A 14,192-nucleotide genomic window follows, 5' to 3' on the forward strand; every position below is an offset into this window, starting at 1 on the left:
TACCTATCGTCTGTAAGCTGTTAGTGTGTTAACAACCGTTCCACAGGTGCATGTTCATTAATTGTTTATGGTTCATTGAACAAGCATGGGAAAGTGTTTAAACCCTTTACAATGAAGAGCTGTGAAGTTATTTGGATTTTTACAAATTATTTGAAAGACAGGGTCCTGAAAAAGTGCTGTTTCTTTTTTTGCTGAGATAATTTCCTACGTTCTCCTACGTTGTGAAGACCATAGCACCAGCACAATTATGACCAGGGATTCCAACACATTAATGAAGAAACCAATTACACACACACACACACACACACACACACACACACACCCCACCCCACTGACCGGCCTCGCTGAGGAAGTGAACAGCGTGGGGTAGCTCAGCCTCCTCCAGCTGTATCTGGCTCTCCTGGATGAGCTGTAGCAGGTATTGGTGTCTGAGCACGGGGAACTCCCCCGGCACCCTGGCCCTCTCCAGCAGCACCCTTCTCTCCAGCTCCAAATAGCTTTCTGGGACCAGCTGCCCCATCACCAGCTGCCCTTGGATCTGTGGAGAGAGAGCGGGAGTGAAAGGGGTGTGGATGGTCACTAAAAGGTATAGTGGCTTTGCACACAGTGCTGTGTATGGAACTTACGTGGACCATTGAAATAAGTCAAAGGTACTAACAAAGCTGTCAAGGATTGTCCTTTTAGGCAAGCTAGAGCTTGGGATGATGGTATATGTGGAACATCAGTGGAAATTCTGGCTAGTCTAAATGACGTAAACATTAGGGCTAACAACACTAGCTACCTTGAAGTTGGCGACCTCCCTGGCGATAGCCTTGCGGAGTCTGCCGATGGAGTCCGAGTCCTCGCACACCGCCACCATGTGGTAGTCCCGGATAGCAGGGAAGCCTTGGTGGTTGAGGAGCTCCTGGCGGATCTTATCCAGGCAAGCCTGCAGCTGGAGGTCCTCGCTCACGTCTGTGTGTGTCCCCACCAGGATGACTGGTGACAGGGGGGCCACCGCCTACACAGACAGATGGACAAACATGGTAAGATATAGTATTATGGTGGAATAGTAAATGAAAGCATTCGAGATTACATTTTTGATTTATTAGGTTCCAGATTTGCTGACACCAATGGCGACAGCTAGTCTTACTGGTCTTACTTACTGAAAAAATACGTTACAGACAAAATACTTTACAATTTACATATGTCTAAAAACATAAACATTTAGTGTGTTTGTATGCGTCTATCAGTTACACATACATGTCAGTACATACACACAACAAGTAGGTCACATGGGCGAGAGGTGTTGTGCAATGAGGTGTCGCATTGTCTTTTGAAACCAGGTTTGCTCTTCACTCTGCGCTATATAAGACGGGTGTTACATCCACTCATGGCTCTGTATAATACTGTATGTTTCCTTGAATTTGTTTTGGACCTGGGGACTGTGAAAAGACCCCTGGTGCCATGTCTGATGGGATAAGTGTGTGTGTCAGTGCGGTGTGTAATTTGACGATGCAAATTATTTGAAACGATGTTTCTTATAAAAACATGAAGTGACGCAGTCAGTCTTTTCTGAACTCTTAGTCGAGAGACTGGTATGCGTAGTATTAATACTAGCCCTGTGATGACAAGACTTGCCGCTCTGTTCTGGGCCAGCTGCAGCTTATCTAGGTCTTTCTTTGCATCACTTGACCATATGACTGGACAATAATCAAGATAAGCTAAAACTAAAGCCTGCAGGACGTGCTTTGTGGAGTGTGGTGTCAAGAAAGCAGAGCATCTCTTTATTACGGACAGACCTCTCCCTATCTTCACAACCATTGAATCTATATGTTTTGACCATGACTGTTCAGAAACTAAAGTTAACACCCAAGTAATTTAGTTTACTCAACTTGTTCAACAGCCACACCATTCATTAGGAGATTCAGCTGAGGTCTAGAACTTAGGGAATGATTTGTACCAAATACAACGCTCTTAGTTTTAGAGATGTTCAGGACCAGTTTATTACTGGCCACCCATTCCGAAACAGACTCCAACTCTTTGTTAAGGGTTTCAGTGACTTCATTAGCTGTGGTTGCTGATGCGTTAATGGTTGAATCATCAGCAAACATGGACACACCTGCTTTGTTAAATGCCAGTGGCAGGTCATTGGTAAAAATAGAAAAGAGAGGAGGGCCTAGAGAGGTGTCTTGCGGTACACCACACTTGTTTGACAGAGAAGCTCCCATTAAAGAAAACCCTCTGAGTGCTATTAGATAGAGAGCTCTGAATCCAAGACATTCGTTTTCTCAACAGGTTATGGTCAATAGTATCAAAGGCTGCACTGAAATCTAACAGTACAGCTCTCAATATCTATTTATTTTCAATTTCTTTCAACCAATCATCAGTAATTTGTGTCAATGCATTACATGAGTGCTTATCTCTATAAGCATTCTGATAATGTTAATTGTTAATTGTTAAATTGTTAATTTGTTTACAGAGTAGTAGCATTGTATTTGGTCAAACACAATTTTTTACAACAGTTTGCTAAGAGTTGGCAGCAAGCTGATAGGTCTGCTGTTAGAACCATTAAATGCTGCTTTACCACTCTTGGGTAGCGGAATGACCGACTTTCCTCTAGGCTCAGATTAAAGATATGACAGATAGGAGTGGCTATAGAGTCAGCTACCATCCTCCATAGCTTTCCATCTAAGTTGTCAATGCCAGGTTTGTCATTATTGATTGATTTTTCCACCACTCCCATACTAAATCTACAAAATTCTAATTTGCAATGCTTTTCTTTCATTATTACATTTTTCTTTATACATGAGTACGATGGCTCACTGTTTGTTGTTGGCATTTACTGCTTAATTTTGCCAATTAAGTAATCATTAAAATAATTGGCAACCAAAGTTTTTGATGAATATGCCTTCTGATTGGATGAAAGATGGAGTTGAATTTGTCTAATTTCATATAAAGTACTCAAGTTTCTTTTCTCCATTATTCTTTATTTAATTGATCTTGGCTTCATACTACAGTTTCTTTATCTTTTTGTTGAGTTTAGTCACATAATTTCTCAGACTTATTAGCCACTACATTTGCCCCATCTCTTTCAACCATACAGCTTTTAAATTCCTTATCAATCCATGGAGCTTAAACAGTTCTAACAGTCAGTTTCTTAACAGGTGCATGTTTATCAATAATTGGAAGAAGCAATTTCCTAAATTAATAAATGTGCAGCGTCAGCATGCTCATTATTAATCACATCAGACCAACAAATATGTTTTAACATCATCCACATAAGAGACGCAGCAATACACTATTTTAGGACCAGCTTTGGAAGGTTGGCTTCCTGGATAAAGCCACTATACTGTGATCACTGCATGGGTACGGATACAGCTTTAGAACACAGTTCTACAATATTAGTACAAATGTGATCAATACATGTGGATGATCTTGTTCCAGTGGTGTTTGTAAACACCCTAGTAGGTTGATTAATAACCTGAACCAGATTACTGGCACTGGTTACAGTGAGAAGCAGACAGCTTGATGAAAACCATTCAATATTCAGGTCACGGATAAAGTAGACCTCTCTGTTTACATCACATACACTATCAAGCATTTCACACATTATTTAGATACTGACAGTTAGCACTTGGTGGCCTATAGCAAGAAAAGGCTTTAGATGTGCCAGGTGAACCTGCAACCACAACACTTTAATAACACTTGACTTAAAGTCTTCTCTACAGCTTCAGGATAGTCCTTATTGAGGAAGATATACAGTACATTCCTCTCAAGTTGTTGGCTCTTTGCAGAACAGCTATCAGGTCCTTGAACCTCAGGAACTTGACCACTATCGGCCTGGGCCTGTCACCTGGGATGGCGGTGGGTTTTCTAGTCCTGTTGGCGCACTCCACCTCATTCTTCCTATGGTCCATCTTCAGTTTCACTGAGATCATTTCACTCACTCTGTCCTCAGACTCGTCCAGGTCTCGTGGAGATTCTGCAATTCCGTCCACAACCACGTTGTTCCGCCTTGACTGATATAATCAGCTTTTTATTTTTTCATTGTTATTATGCATTCACATACAGAACTGGTGTCCTCTCTCAATGACATACAGATTGCTGTCATCTTGCCATTCTCCTGTCTAAACTCATCGAGCTGACTGTGGGAGAAATGCAAGCTGTTCTTCAGGTCCAGGACCTCTCGTCCATTCTTTTATTAGGTTATTAGTCCACAGCGGTACTGGAGGCCCAAGAGGCTTCTAAACTGCTTATACCCCCAAGCCATAAGACTCCTGAACATCTAGTCAAAAGGCTACCCCAGAATATTTGCATTGCACCACACCAGACTATTTGCAATGTAAAAACTACTACTTCCAGTTGTGTGTACGAAAATGTATGCACTCGCAACAGTGACAAAAAACAACAAAACATTTACAAAAGGTATGGGTGTGACTCACCTTGATGTTGAAGAGCCAGGGTTTGAGCGCGTCCACCTGGGCAGCCCCCTTACTGAGGTCGTACACAACCAGGTAGAGGGCCCGGGGGGTAAGGAAGTGGGGGTGAGAACCACTGAACTCCTCCCCACCTGAACAAAGAGCAGAGAGAGGGTCAAGACCGCCAGAACAAAACCTTCAAGACTCAATGACTTGAAGTCCAAGATCCAGACCGTGAAACCCAAACGTACGGTGCATTTGGAAAGTATTCAGACCCCTTGACTTTTTCCACATTGTAACGTAACAACCTTATTCTAAAATAAAATTCTACACACAATACCCCATAATGACAAAGCAAAAATGGTTTTTTAAAATTTTTGTACTGACTAAAAAAAACTGAAATCAACATTAACTTCAGTATTCAGACCCATTACTCAGTACTTTGTTGAAGCACCTTAGGCAGCGATTACAGCCTTGAGTCTTCTTGGGTAGGACGCTAAAAGCTTGGCACACCTGTATTTGGTGTGCACAACTATTTTCAGATCTCTCCAGAGATGTTCGATCGGGTTCAAGTCCGGGCTCTGGCTGGCCCCCCCAAGGACATTCAGAGGCTTGTAATGAAGCTACTCCTGCGTCGTCTTGGCTGTGTGCTTAGGATTGTTGTCCTGCTGGAAGGTGAACCTTTGCCCCAGTCCGAGGTCCTGAGCACTCTGGAGCAGGTTTTCATCAAGGATCTGTGTATTTTGCGCCGTTCATTTTCCCCTCAACCCTGACAAAACCTGCCCCATAGCACACAGCCAAGATAACACAGGAGTGGCTTCGCGACAAGTCTCTGAATGTCCTTGAGTGGCTCAGCCTGACTTGAACCCGATCGAACATCTCTGGAGAGACCTAAAAATAGCTGTGCAGCGACGCTCCCCATCCAGCCTGACAGAGCTTGAGAGGATCTGCAGAGAAGAATGGGAGAAACTCCACAAATACAAGAACCCAAGAAGACGCTGTAATCGCTGCAAAAGGTGCTTCAAAGTACTGAGTTTTTATTTATTTTTTTTATTTTACCTTTATTTAACCAGGCAAGTCAGTTAAGAACAAATTCTTATTTTCAATGATGGCCTGGGAACAGTGGGTTAACTGCCTGTTCAAGGGCAGAACGACAGATTTGTACCTTGTCAGCTCGGGGGTTTGAACTCGCAACCTTCCGGTTACTAGTCCAACGCTCTAACCGCTACCCTGCCGCCCCAAAGTAGTAAAGGGTCTGATGTGGGTACATGTGATATTTCAGTATTTCAATTGTAATAAATTAGCAAACATTTCTTAAAACCTGTTTTTGCTTTGTCTCTATGGGTATTGTGTTTATTGATGAGAAGGAAAAACATTTTTAATCCATTTCAGAATAAGGCTGTAACCCAACAAAACGTTGAAAAAGGAAAGTCATAAAGTATTCATACCCTCTAACATTTTTTTCCCACATTTTATTGTGTTCCAGCCGGAATTTAAAAAATATTACATTGAGATTGTGTCACTGGCCTACACCCCCAATACCCCAAAGTGGAATTATGTTTTTTTATTTTTACAAATTAATTAAAAATTTAAAGCTGAAATATCTTGAGTCAAGTATTCAACCCCTTTTACGGCAAGCAGAACAGCTATAAGTTCAGTAGTAAAAATGTGCTTAACAAGTCACATAAGAACTTGCATGGACACACACTGTGTTCAATAATAGTGTTTAACATGGGTTTTGAATGACTACCTCATTTGATAAGTCATTTTCAAACAGAGATTCAACCAAAGACGACACCTATTGGTAGATGGGTGAAAAAGCAAAAATTGAATATCCCTTTGAGCATTGGGAAGGTATTAATTACACTATGGATGATGTATCAATACAACCAGTAACTACAAATATACAGGTGTCCTTCCTAACTCAGTTGCTGGAGAGGAAGGAAAGGAAAGGAAAGGGATTGTATGAGGCCAGTGGTGACGTTAACAGTTAGTTAATCGTTTAATCGTTGTGATAGGAGAACTGAGGATGGATCAACAACATTGTAGTTACTCCACAATACTAACCTAAATGACACGTGAAAAGGAAGCCTGTACAGAGAAAAAATATTCCAAAGCAGTGCATTGTTGCACACAGGATGCATAAAGTAATACTGCAATAAATGTGGCAAAGAAATTAACTTTATGTCCTGAATACAGAGCATTATGTTTGGTGCAAATCCAACACATCACTGACTACAACTCTTCATATTTTGAAGCATGGTGGAGGCTGCATCATGTTATGGGTATGCTTGCCATTTTTAGGATGCAAAGAAATGGAATAGAGCTAAGCACAGGCAATATCCTAGAGGAAAACCTTGTTCAGTCTGCTTTCCAAAAGACACTGGGAGAAAAATTAACCTTTCAGCAGCACAATAACCTAAAACACAAGGCCAAATATACACTGGAGTTGCTTACCAAGACAACATTGAATGTTCCTGAGTGGCCAAGTTACAGTTTTGACTAAAATCTGCTTGTGAATCTATGGCAAGACTTAAATGGTTGTCGAGCAATGATCAACAACCAACTTGACAGAGCTTGAAGAATTTAAAAAATAATAATGTGCAAATATTATACAATCCAGTTGTTCAAAGCTCTTAGAGACTTACCCAGAAAGACTCACAGCTGTAACTCCTGACAAAGGTGATTCTAACATGTATTGACTCAGGGGTGTGAATAATTATGTTAATTAGATATTTCTGTATTTCATTTTCAATAAAATGTGCAAAAACTTAAAAAAAAAAACATTTTCACTGTCATTATGGTCTATTGTGTGTAGATAGGTGAGAAAAAAGAATCCATTTTGATTTCAGGTTGTAACACAACCAAATTTGGCATAAGTCAAGGGGTATGAATACTTTGAATGCTTGTGATTCGTTATTGGGATTTGATGTTCCAAACAATATGTCTGCTGCAGAGAGACCAGAGAGTGTGAGAAAATGAGTTTCAGTCACGGAAATAAAAGTGCTGAAAACATGGCTCACTATTTAAAAAGAAGACGGAGAACAAGCTACAGGATGAAAAATACCAGAGATTGAGCCGTTTTACCCGACTAGGGCTAGCTAATGCTACCAGGCAAAAGCGATACTTGGGGTCAAGTTTCACGTCTGTGGCCATGAAATGCTTTGAAAGGCTGGTCATAGCTCACATCATCACCATTATCCCAGAAACCCTAGACCCACTCCAATTTGCATATCGCACCAACAGATCCACAGATGATGCAATCTCTATCGCACTCCACACTGCCCTTTCCCACCTGAACAAAAGGAACACCTATGTGAGAATGTTGTTCATTGACTACAGCTCAGCTTTCAACACCATGGTTCCCTCAAAGCTCATCACTAATCTAAAGACCCTGGGACTAAACACCTACCTCTGCAACTGGATCCTAGACTTCCTGACGGGCTGTCGCCAGGTGGTCAGGGTAGGTAACAATACATCCGCCACACTGATCCTCAACACGGGGGCCCCTCAGGGGTGCCTGCTCAGTCCCCTCCTGTACTCTCTGTTCACTCATGACTGCATGGCCAGGCACAAGTCCAACACCATCATTAAGTTTGCTGATGACACAACAGTGGTAAGCCTGATCACTGACAACGATGAGACAGCCTATAGGAAGGTCAGAGACCTGACCATGTGGTGCAAGGACAACAACCTCTCCCTCAACGTGATCAAGACAAAGGAGATGATTGTGGACTACAGGAAAAAGAGGACCGAGCATGCCTCCATTCTCATCGACGGGGCTGTAGTGGAGCAGGTTGAGAGCTTCAAGTTCCTTGGCATCCACATCAACAACAAACTAACATTGTCCAAGCACACCAAGACAGTCGTGAAGTGGGCACGACAAAACCTAACCCCCTCAGGAGACTGAAAAGATTTGGCATGGGTCCTCAGATCCTCAAAAGATTTTACAGCTCCACCATCGAGAGCATCCTGACGGGTTGCATCACTGCCTGATATGGCACTACAGAGGGTAGTGCGTACAGCCCAGTACATCAACAGGGCCAAGCTCCCTGCCATCCAGGACCTCTATACCAGGCAGTGTCAGAGGAAGGCCCTAAAAATTGTCAAAGACTCCAGCCCAGCCATCCTAGTCATAAACTGTTCTCTCTGCCACTTTAAACAACCCTACCTGCATGTGCATAATTATCTCAAGTACCTCGACACCGGTGCCCCCGCACATTGACACAGTACCGGTACCCCCTGTATATCGCCTCCACGTTGACTCTGTACCGGTACCCCCTGTATATAGCCTCCACGTTGACTCTGTACCGGTACCCCCTGTATATCGCCTCCACGTTGACTCTGTACCGGTACCCCCTGTATATCGCCTCCACGTTGACTCTGTACCGGTACCCCCTGTATATCGCCTCCACGTTGACTCTGTACCGGTACCCCCTGTATATCGCCTCCACGTTGACTCTGTACCGGTACCCCCTGTATATCGCCTCCACGTTGACTCTGTACCGGTACCCCCTGTATATTGCCTCCACGTTGACTCTGTACCGGTACCCCCTGTATATCGCCTCCACGTTGACTCTGTACCGGTACCCCCTGTATATTGCCTCCACGTTGACTCTGTACCGGTACCCCCTGTATATCGCCTCCACGTTGACTCTGTACCGGTACCCCCTGTATATCGCCTCCACGTTGACTCTGTACCGGTACCCCCTGTATATCGCCTCCACGTTGTCTCTGTACCGGTACCCCCTGTATATCGCCCTGCTACTGTTATTCACTGCTGCTCTTTAATTATTTGTTTTTCTTATCTCTTACTTTTTAAGGTATTTTCTTAAAACTGCATCGTTGGTTAAGGGCTTTTAAGTAAGCATTTCACTGTAAGTACTACACTTGTTGTATTCGGCGCATGTTACAAATACAATTTGATTTAATGTATCAACATAATATCGTCCAAAATAATATTGTGATATTTTTTTTTGAGTTGCATATCCCACATCACTAGTAAGTATCCAGACCAAATGTCACAGTTGGCAGTTGACGGTTGACCCACCTGAGAAGTCCCAGACGTTGAGCACCATGTTCTTCTTATCCCGGTCCCGGATGGTCCAATCTCTGACGTCGATCCCAGCGATGGGCCGCTCCATCTGCCACTGAGAACGCTTGAGCTTCATCAGCTGTCGGATTAGAGCAGTCTTACCACTGTCGGCGTTCCCAACCACAATCAGCTTCATCCGGTAGTACGGAACGGCTTTCTTCAGACGCTGCTGGAGGAACCTGAGACAGGATACAGGAGAGAGTGATTTATTTGGGAGAGTTTTGTGAACGTGATTAGGCTTTTGTTTGAAAGGGGAAATCTGGAGCAAATACAAACCTATCAAAAGCCACCACCTGTTCATTCAGAATTCCCTCTGACAGATAGCATTGCTTTTTGGGTTAAATGTCAAAACATGTTTTGTTTTTCGCCAACATGTATCTTGCCCAAAGAGGATCCAGCATGCTTGACCATGTATACACAAACATCTGTGAAGCTTACAAAGCCATCGTCCCCAATACTGTAGGATTGTCTTAAGAATGTTGATTGGAATAATGTTCAAAGATTCATCCAAACAGGACTCAACATCAACATTGAGGAATGCAGTGCATTCAGAAAGTATTCAGACCCCTTGACTTTTTCCACATTTTGTTACATTACAGCCGTATACTAAAATTGATTCAATTGTTTTTTCCCTCACCAATCTACATACAATACCATTTAATGACAAAGCGAAAATTGCTTAGAAAAATGTATAATAGAAAACTGAAATATCACATTTACATAAGTATTCAGTCCCTTTACTCAGTACTTTGTTGAAGCACCTTTGGCAGCGATTACAGCCTTGTCTTCTTTGGTATGACGCTACAGTTGAAGTCGGAAGTTTACATACACTTAGGTTGGAGTCATTAAAACTCATTTTTCATCCACTCCTAGTTTTGGCAAGTCGGTAAGGACAGCTACTTTGAGCATGACACAAGTAATTTCTCCAACAATTGTTTACAGACAGATTGTTTCACTTATAATTCACTGTATCACAACTCCAGTGGGTCAGAAGTGTACATACGCTAAGCTGACTGTGCCTTTAAACAGCTTGGAAAATTCCAGAAAATGATGTCATGGCTTTAGAAGCTTCTGATAGGCTAGTTGACATCATTTGAGTCAATTGGAGGTGTACCTGTCAATGTATTTCAAGGCCTACCTTCAAACTCAGTGCCTCTTTGCTTGACATCATGGGAAAATCAAAAGAAATCAGCCAAGACCCCAGAAAAAAATTCTGGTCCTCCACAAATCTGGTTCATCATTGGGAGCAATTTCCAAACGCCTGAAGGTACCACGTTCATCTGTACAAACAATAGTACGCAAGTTAAACACCAAGGGACCACGCAGCCGTCATACCGCTCAGGAAGGAGATGCGTTCTGTCTCCTATAGATGAACGTACTTTGGTGCGAAAAGTGCAAATCAATCCCAGAGCAACAGCAAAGAACCTTGTGAAGATGCTGGAGGAAACAGGTACAAAAGTATCTATATCCACAGTAAAACGAGTCCTATATCGACATAACCTGAAAGGCCGCTCAGCAAGGAAGAAGCCACTGCTCCAAAACCCCTATAAAAAAAGCCAGACTACGGTTTGCAACTGCACATGGGGACAAAGATCGTACTTTTTGGAGAAATGTCCTCTAGTCTGATGAAACAAAAATAGAACTGTTTGGCCATAATGACCATTGTTATGTTTGGAGGAAGAAGGAGGAGGCGTGCAAGCCGAAGAACACCATCCCAACTGTGAAGTACGGGGGTGGTAGCATCATGTTGTGGGGGTGCTTTGCTGCAGGAGGGCCTGGTGCACTTCACAAAATAGATGGAATCATGAGGTAGGAAAAGTATGTGGATATATTGAAGCAACATCTCAAGACATCAGTCAGAAAGTTAAAGCTTGGTCGCAAATGGGTCTTCCAAATGGACAATGACCCCCAAGCATACTTCTAGAGTTGTGGCAAAATGGCTTAAGGACAACAAAGTCAAGGTATTGGAGTGTCCATCCCAAAGCCCTGACCTCAATCCTAAGGAGAGAAGGGCTCACAAACACCTGGAAACCATGTGCACCATTGAGAGCATCCTGACCGGTTGTACCACGGCCTAGAATGGGAATTGCTCCATCCACGACCACAAGGCCCTCCAGGGGGTGGTGAAGACGGCCCAGTACATCACTGGGACCGTGCTCCCACCCATTCAGGTCATCTACTCAGAACGGTGCCTGAGGAAGGCACACAGCATCATCAAGGACCCCACACAGCCCAGTCACAAGCTGTTCTCTCCCTTACCGTCGTTCAGACGGTATCGGATCATGAGGTCTGAAACCAACAGGCTATATACAAGACATCAGACTGCTGAACACATGAACTGGCCTGACCACCTGCTCTGATTCTCCATAACTTAGCACACACACATTCATGCTACACACACACACACATCACAACTGCTGCTACCATTATACTGCTCGGTTTATACACTGCCTCCCACCCCCCCCCTTTCCCAAAACACAACTAAATATTGGACTATAAATGGTGCCTTCCTGTATTATACTTCTGCTAAAATATGTATTATTTTGAGCCTTTGACTTTATGTTCGTATTCTGATATTTTCTTCTTTCTTATTGTTGTTTCATTGTCGAGAAGGAACCTGCAAGTAAGCATTTCTTTGCAGACATTCACCTGACTATGTCTTTGGTCTTGTTGCCAATGTGCTTGAGATCCAGGCTGAGGCGCAGGCCATCCAGTGGCAAGTCCCACAGCCGGCTCAGCTTGCCCATCTCGTCAGGGAAGGAGCGCAGGCCGCCATTGCGGCTCAAGTCGAGAGAGGTCAGCTCCTCCAGCAGGCCGATCTGAGGAGGGACCTGAAACAGACAGGGGTGAAAAGGTCAATAATACTACTGATAGGAAATGTACTTTTATATTTTTAAATACATTTTATGTAACCTTTTCATTCTCCTTGAGATAACATATATTTTACAAGAGACCTGTTCTAGAGAGAACATGCAGTTTATGATGGAGGTGTGAGAAGCATTGAGTACTGTATTGTCCCTGTTCACCATATACGACCGTTTTAATGGCAGTTAGTTAGAGTGCCTGGTGCTAACAAATGTCACATACTTATTGTGACACGTGTGATCACTGTCAGTCACTTTGGCGTCTGCTAAATGACCATGTTAATGAAATATTAATAAGATGAATAAATAAATGCTGACCTCTGTGAGCTTATTGTCACTCAGGTGTAGTTTCTCCAGTCTGGCCCACTTGTAAACTTCAGGTCCACTCAGGTCCAGCACTCCGATGCGGTTCTGACTGAACATGAGCTCCCGCAGGTTGACCGATGCCCAGGCGCACGGCCCCGGTAAAACTGTGATGTCATTGGTCCTCATATCCACGGACCGTAAGCTGAAAGCAAAGAAAAAGCAAGGATGAGTCGTATTGAATCCCAAGCCAGATACATTTTTGCACACTAATAAGCAGTTTTTACTCAAATAATAGTTAACTAATAAACGCCTTCTACAACAATGTAGTTGCCTTCACTAAAACATCAAACTTACTTTGGAAGATCCAGAACGGCTTGAGGAATGGTAGTGAAACTGTTATGTGATAACTTCAGAGTTGTTATCTTTGAGGGAAGATGTGACAGCGAACCTATGACAGCAGAAACACAAAACACAATGTCATACAATGAATATGTTCTTATGTCGCTACATACACAAATTAACTGTTTATCTAGAATTAACAACATTTATTAGGTTGTCTGGCAATACTTTTTCTAGAAATCAGTTTGACTTGAATGACTTTCACAGATATGCCTAATAATAGTAGCAAATAATAATCCATTGTAAGACAGCATTTGGAGAACTAGTACAGACCCCATGTTCTGTCAGCATTAAAAATGATTAAGTAAGTAACTGTGTTACCATGTACTTACTGAGATGGTTGGTACAAGCACTGAAGTTCTCTAGTTTGGGGCAGCCAGACAGGAAGTCACGTGAGATGCTCTCCACACTGTTCTTACTGATGTCTAGGAGCTTCATCTCCAGAAGACACAGAGGAGACCACAGCTCACTCATTCTGTTCCTACAGGAGAGGAAAAGGTGTAGAGACAAAGTTATATTTATGATATTTTATGTCACATACTTGGGTTCAAATCAGAGTAGTTTTCTTTCAAATATTTTGAGGATTTAATTGAACCTGTCTAGTGCCAGATGGGTAAAATGTACATGTTTGACAAAAACTAAACACCAATTCCTGCTTTGTAATTATTTATAATATAATTTTGTGCCTATTACACAGCTAAAGTAAAACATTCAGCAGTGATCCAAAGAACTCAATTTCCCATCATACCCCTCTAGGGACAGCTCCTCCAGTCGCTCCATGGCCCGGCCCAGCTGGTGGGGGAAGGTGGTGATGTGGTTGTAGGACAGGTTGAGTTGCCGTAGCGACGGGCAGGTGATGGCGGGGTCAAGGGTCAGAAGCGGGCCGACACAGTTACGTGACACGTTGAGCATGGTCAGTGAGGGCAGGGCCAGAAGCTCCGCCGGCAACGACTGCAACTGGTTGCCTTGGAGATCCAGACGTGTCAGACTCTTCAAGCTCTAAGAAGTATAATTATTATTATTTTGAAGTATTAAATAAACTATCGCAACAATAAATTATATAAAATGATGAATATATTTTTTAGATACTGACAAGATTCTGTAGATTAACCGAACATTGAATTCCCC

General features: G+C 42.8%; 1 protein-coding gene across 5 annotated transcripts in view; it reads right to left on the reverse strand.

Annotated features, from left to right (window-relative positions):
* lrrk2 (leucine-rich repeat kinase 2) overlaps positions 1-14,192 on the reverse strand; it is a 58,287-nt gene that overhangs the window by 23,815 nt on the left and 20,280 nt on the right. For all 5 annotated transcript variants that reach the window (XR_016489367.1, XM_036958992.2, XM_036958987.2 and 2 more), the window contains exons 24-32: positions 13,813-14,063; positions 13,397-13,545; positions 13,020-13,113; positions 12,678-12,867; positions 12,145-12,326; positions 9,451-9,674; positions 4,425-4,552; positions 782-1,000; positions 337-538 (exon numbers count right to left, since the gene is read on the reverse strand). Coding sequence is in view for 4 of the 5 variants with exons in the window: in XM_036958992.2 (XP_036814887.2) it covers positions 337-538; positions 782-1,000; positions 4,425-4,552; positions 9,451-9,674; positions 12,145-12,326; positions 12,678-12,867; positions 13,020-13,113; positions 13,397-13,545; positions 13,813-14,063 (1,639 nt within the window). In the remaining variant the exon portion in view is untranslated. The remainder of the gene's footprint in view (positions 1-336; positions 539-781; positions 1,001-4,424; positions 4,553-9,450; positions 9,675-12,144; positions 12,327-12,677; positions 12,868-13,019; positions 13,114-13,396; positions 13,546-13,812; positions 14,064-14,192) is intronic.

Source organism: Oncorhynchus mykiss, chromosome 2 (genome assembly GCF_057628025.1).
Source record: "Oncorhynchus mykiss isolate SJ-2025 chromosome 2, ASM5762802v1, whole genome shotgun sequence".
In the NCBI taxonomy this organism is placed as follows: domain Eukaryota; kingdom Metazoa; phylum Chordata; class Actinopteri; order Salmoniformes; family Salmonidae; genus Oncorhynchus; species Oncorhynchus mykiss.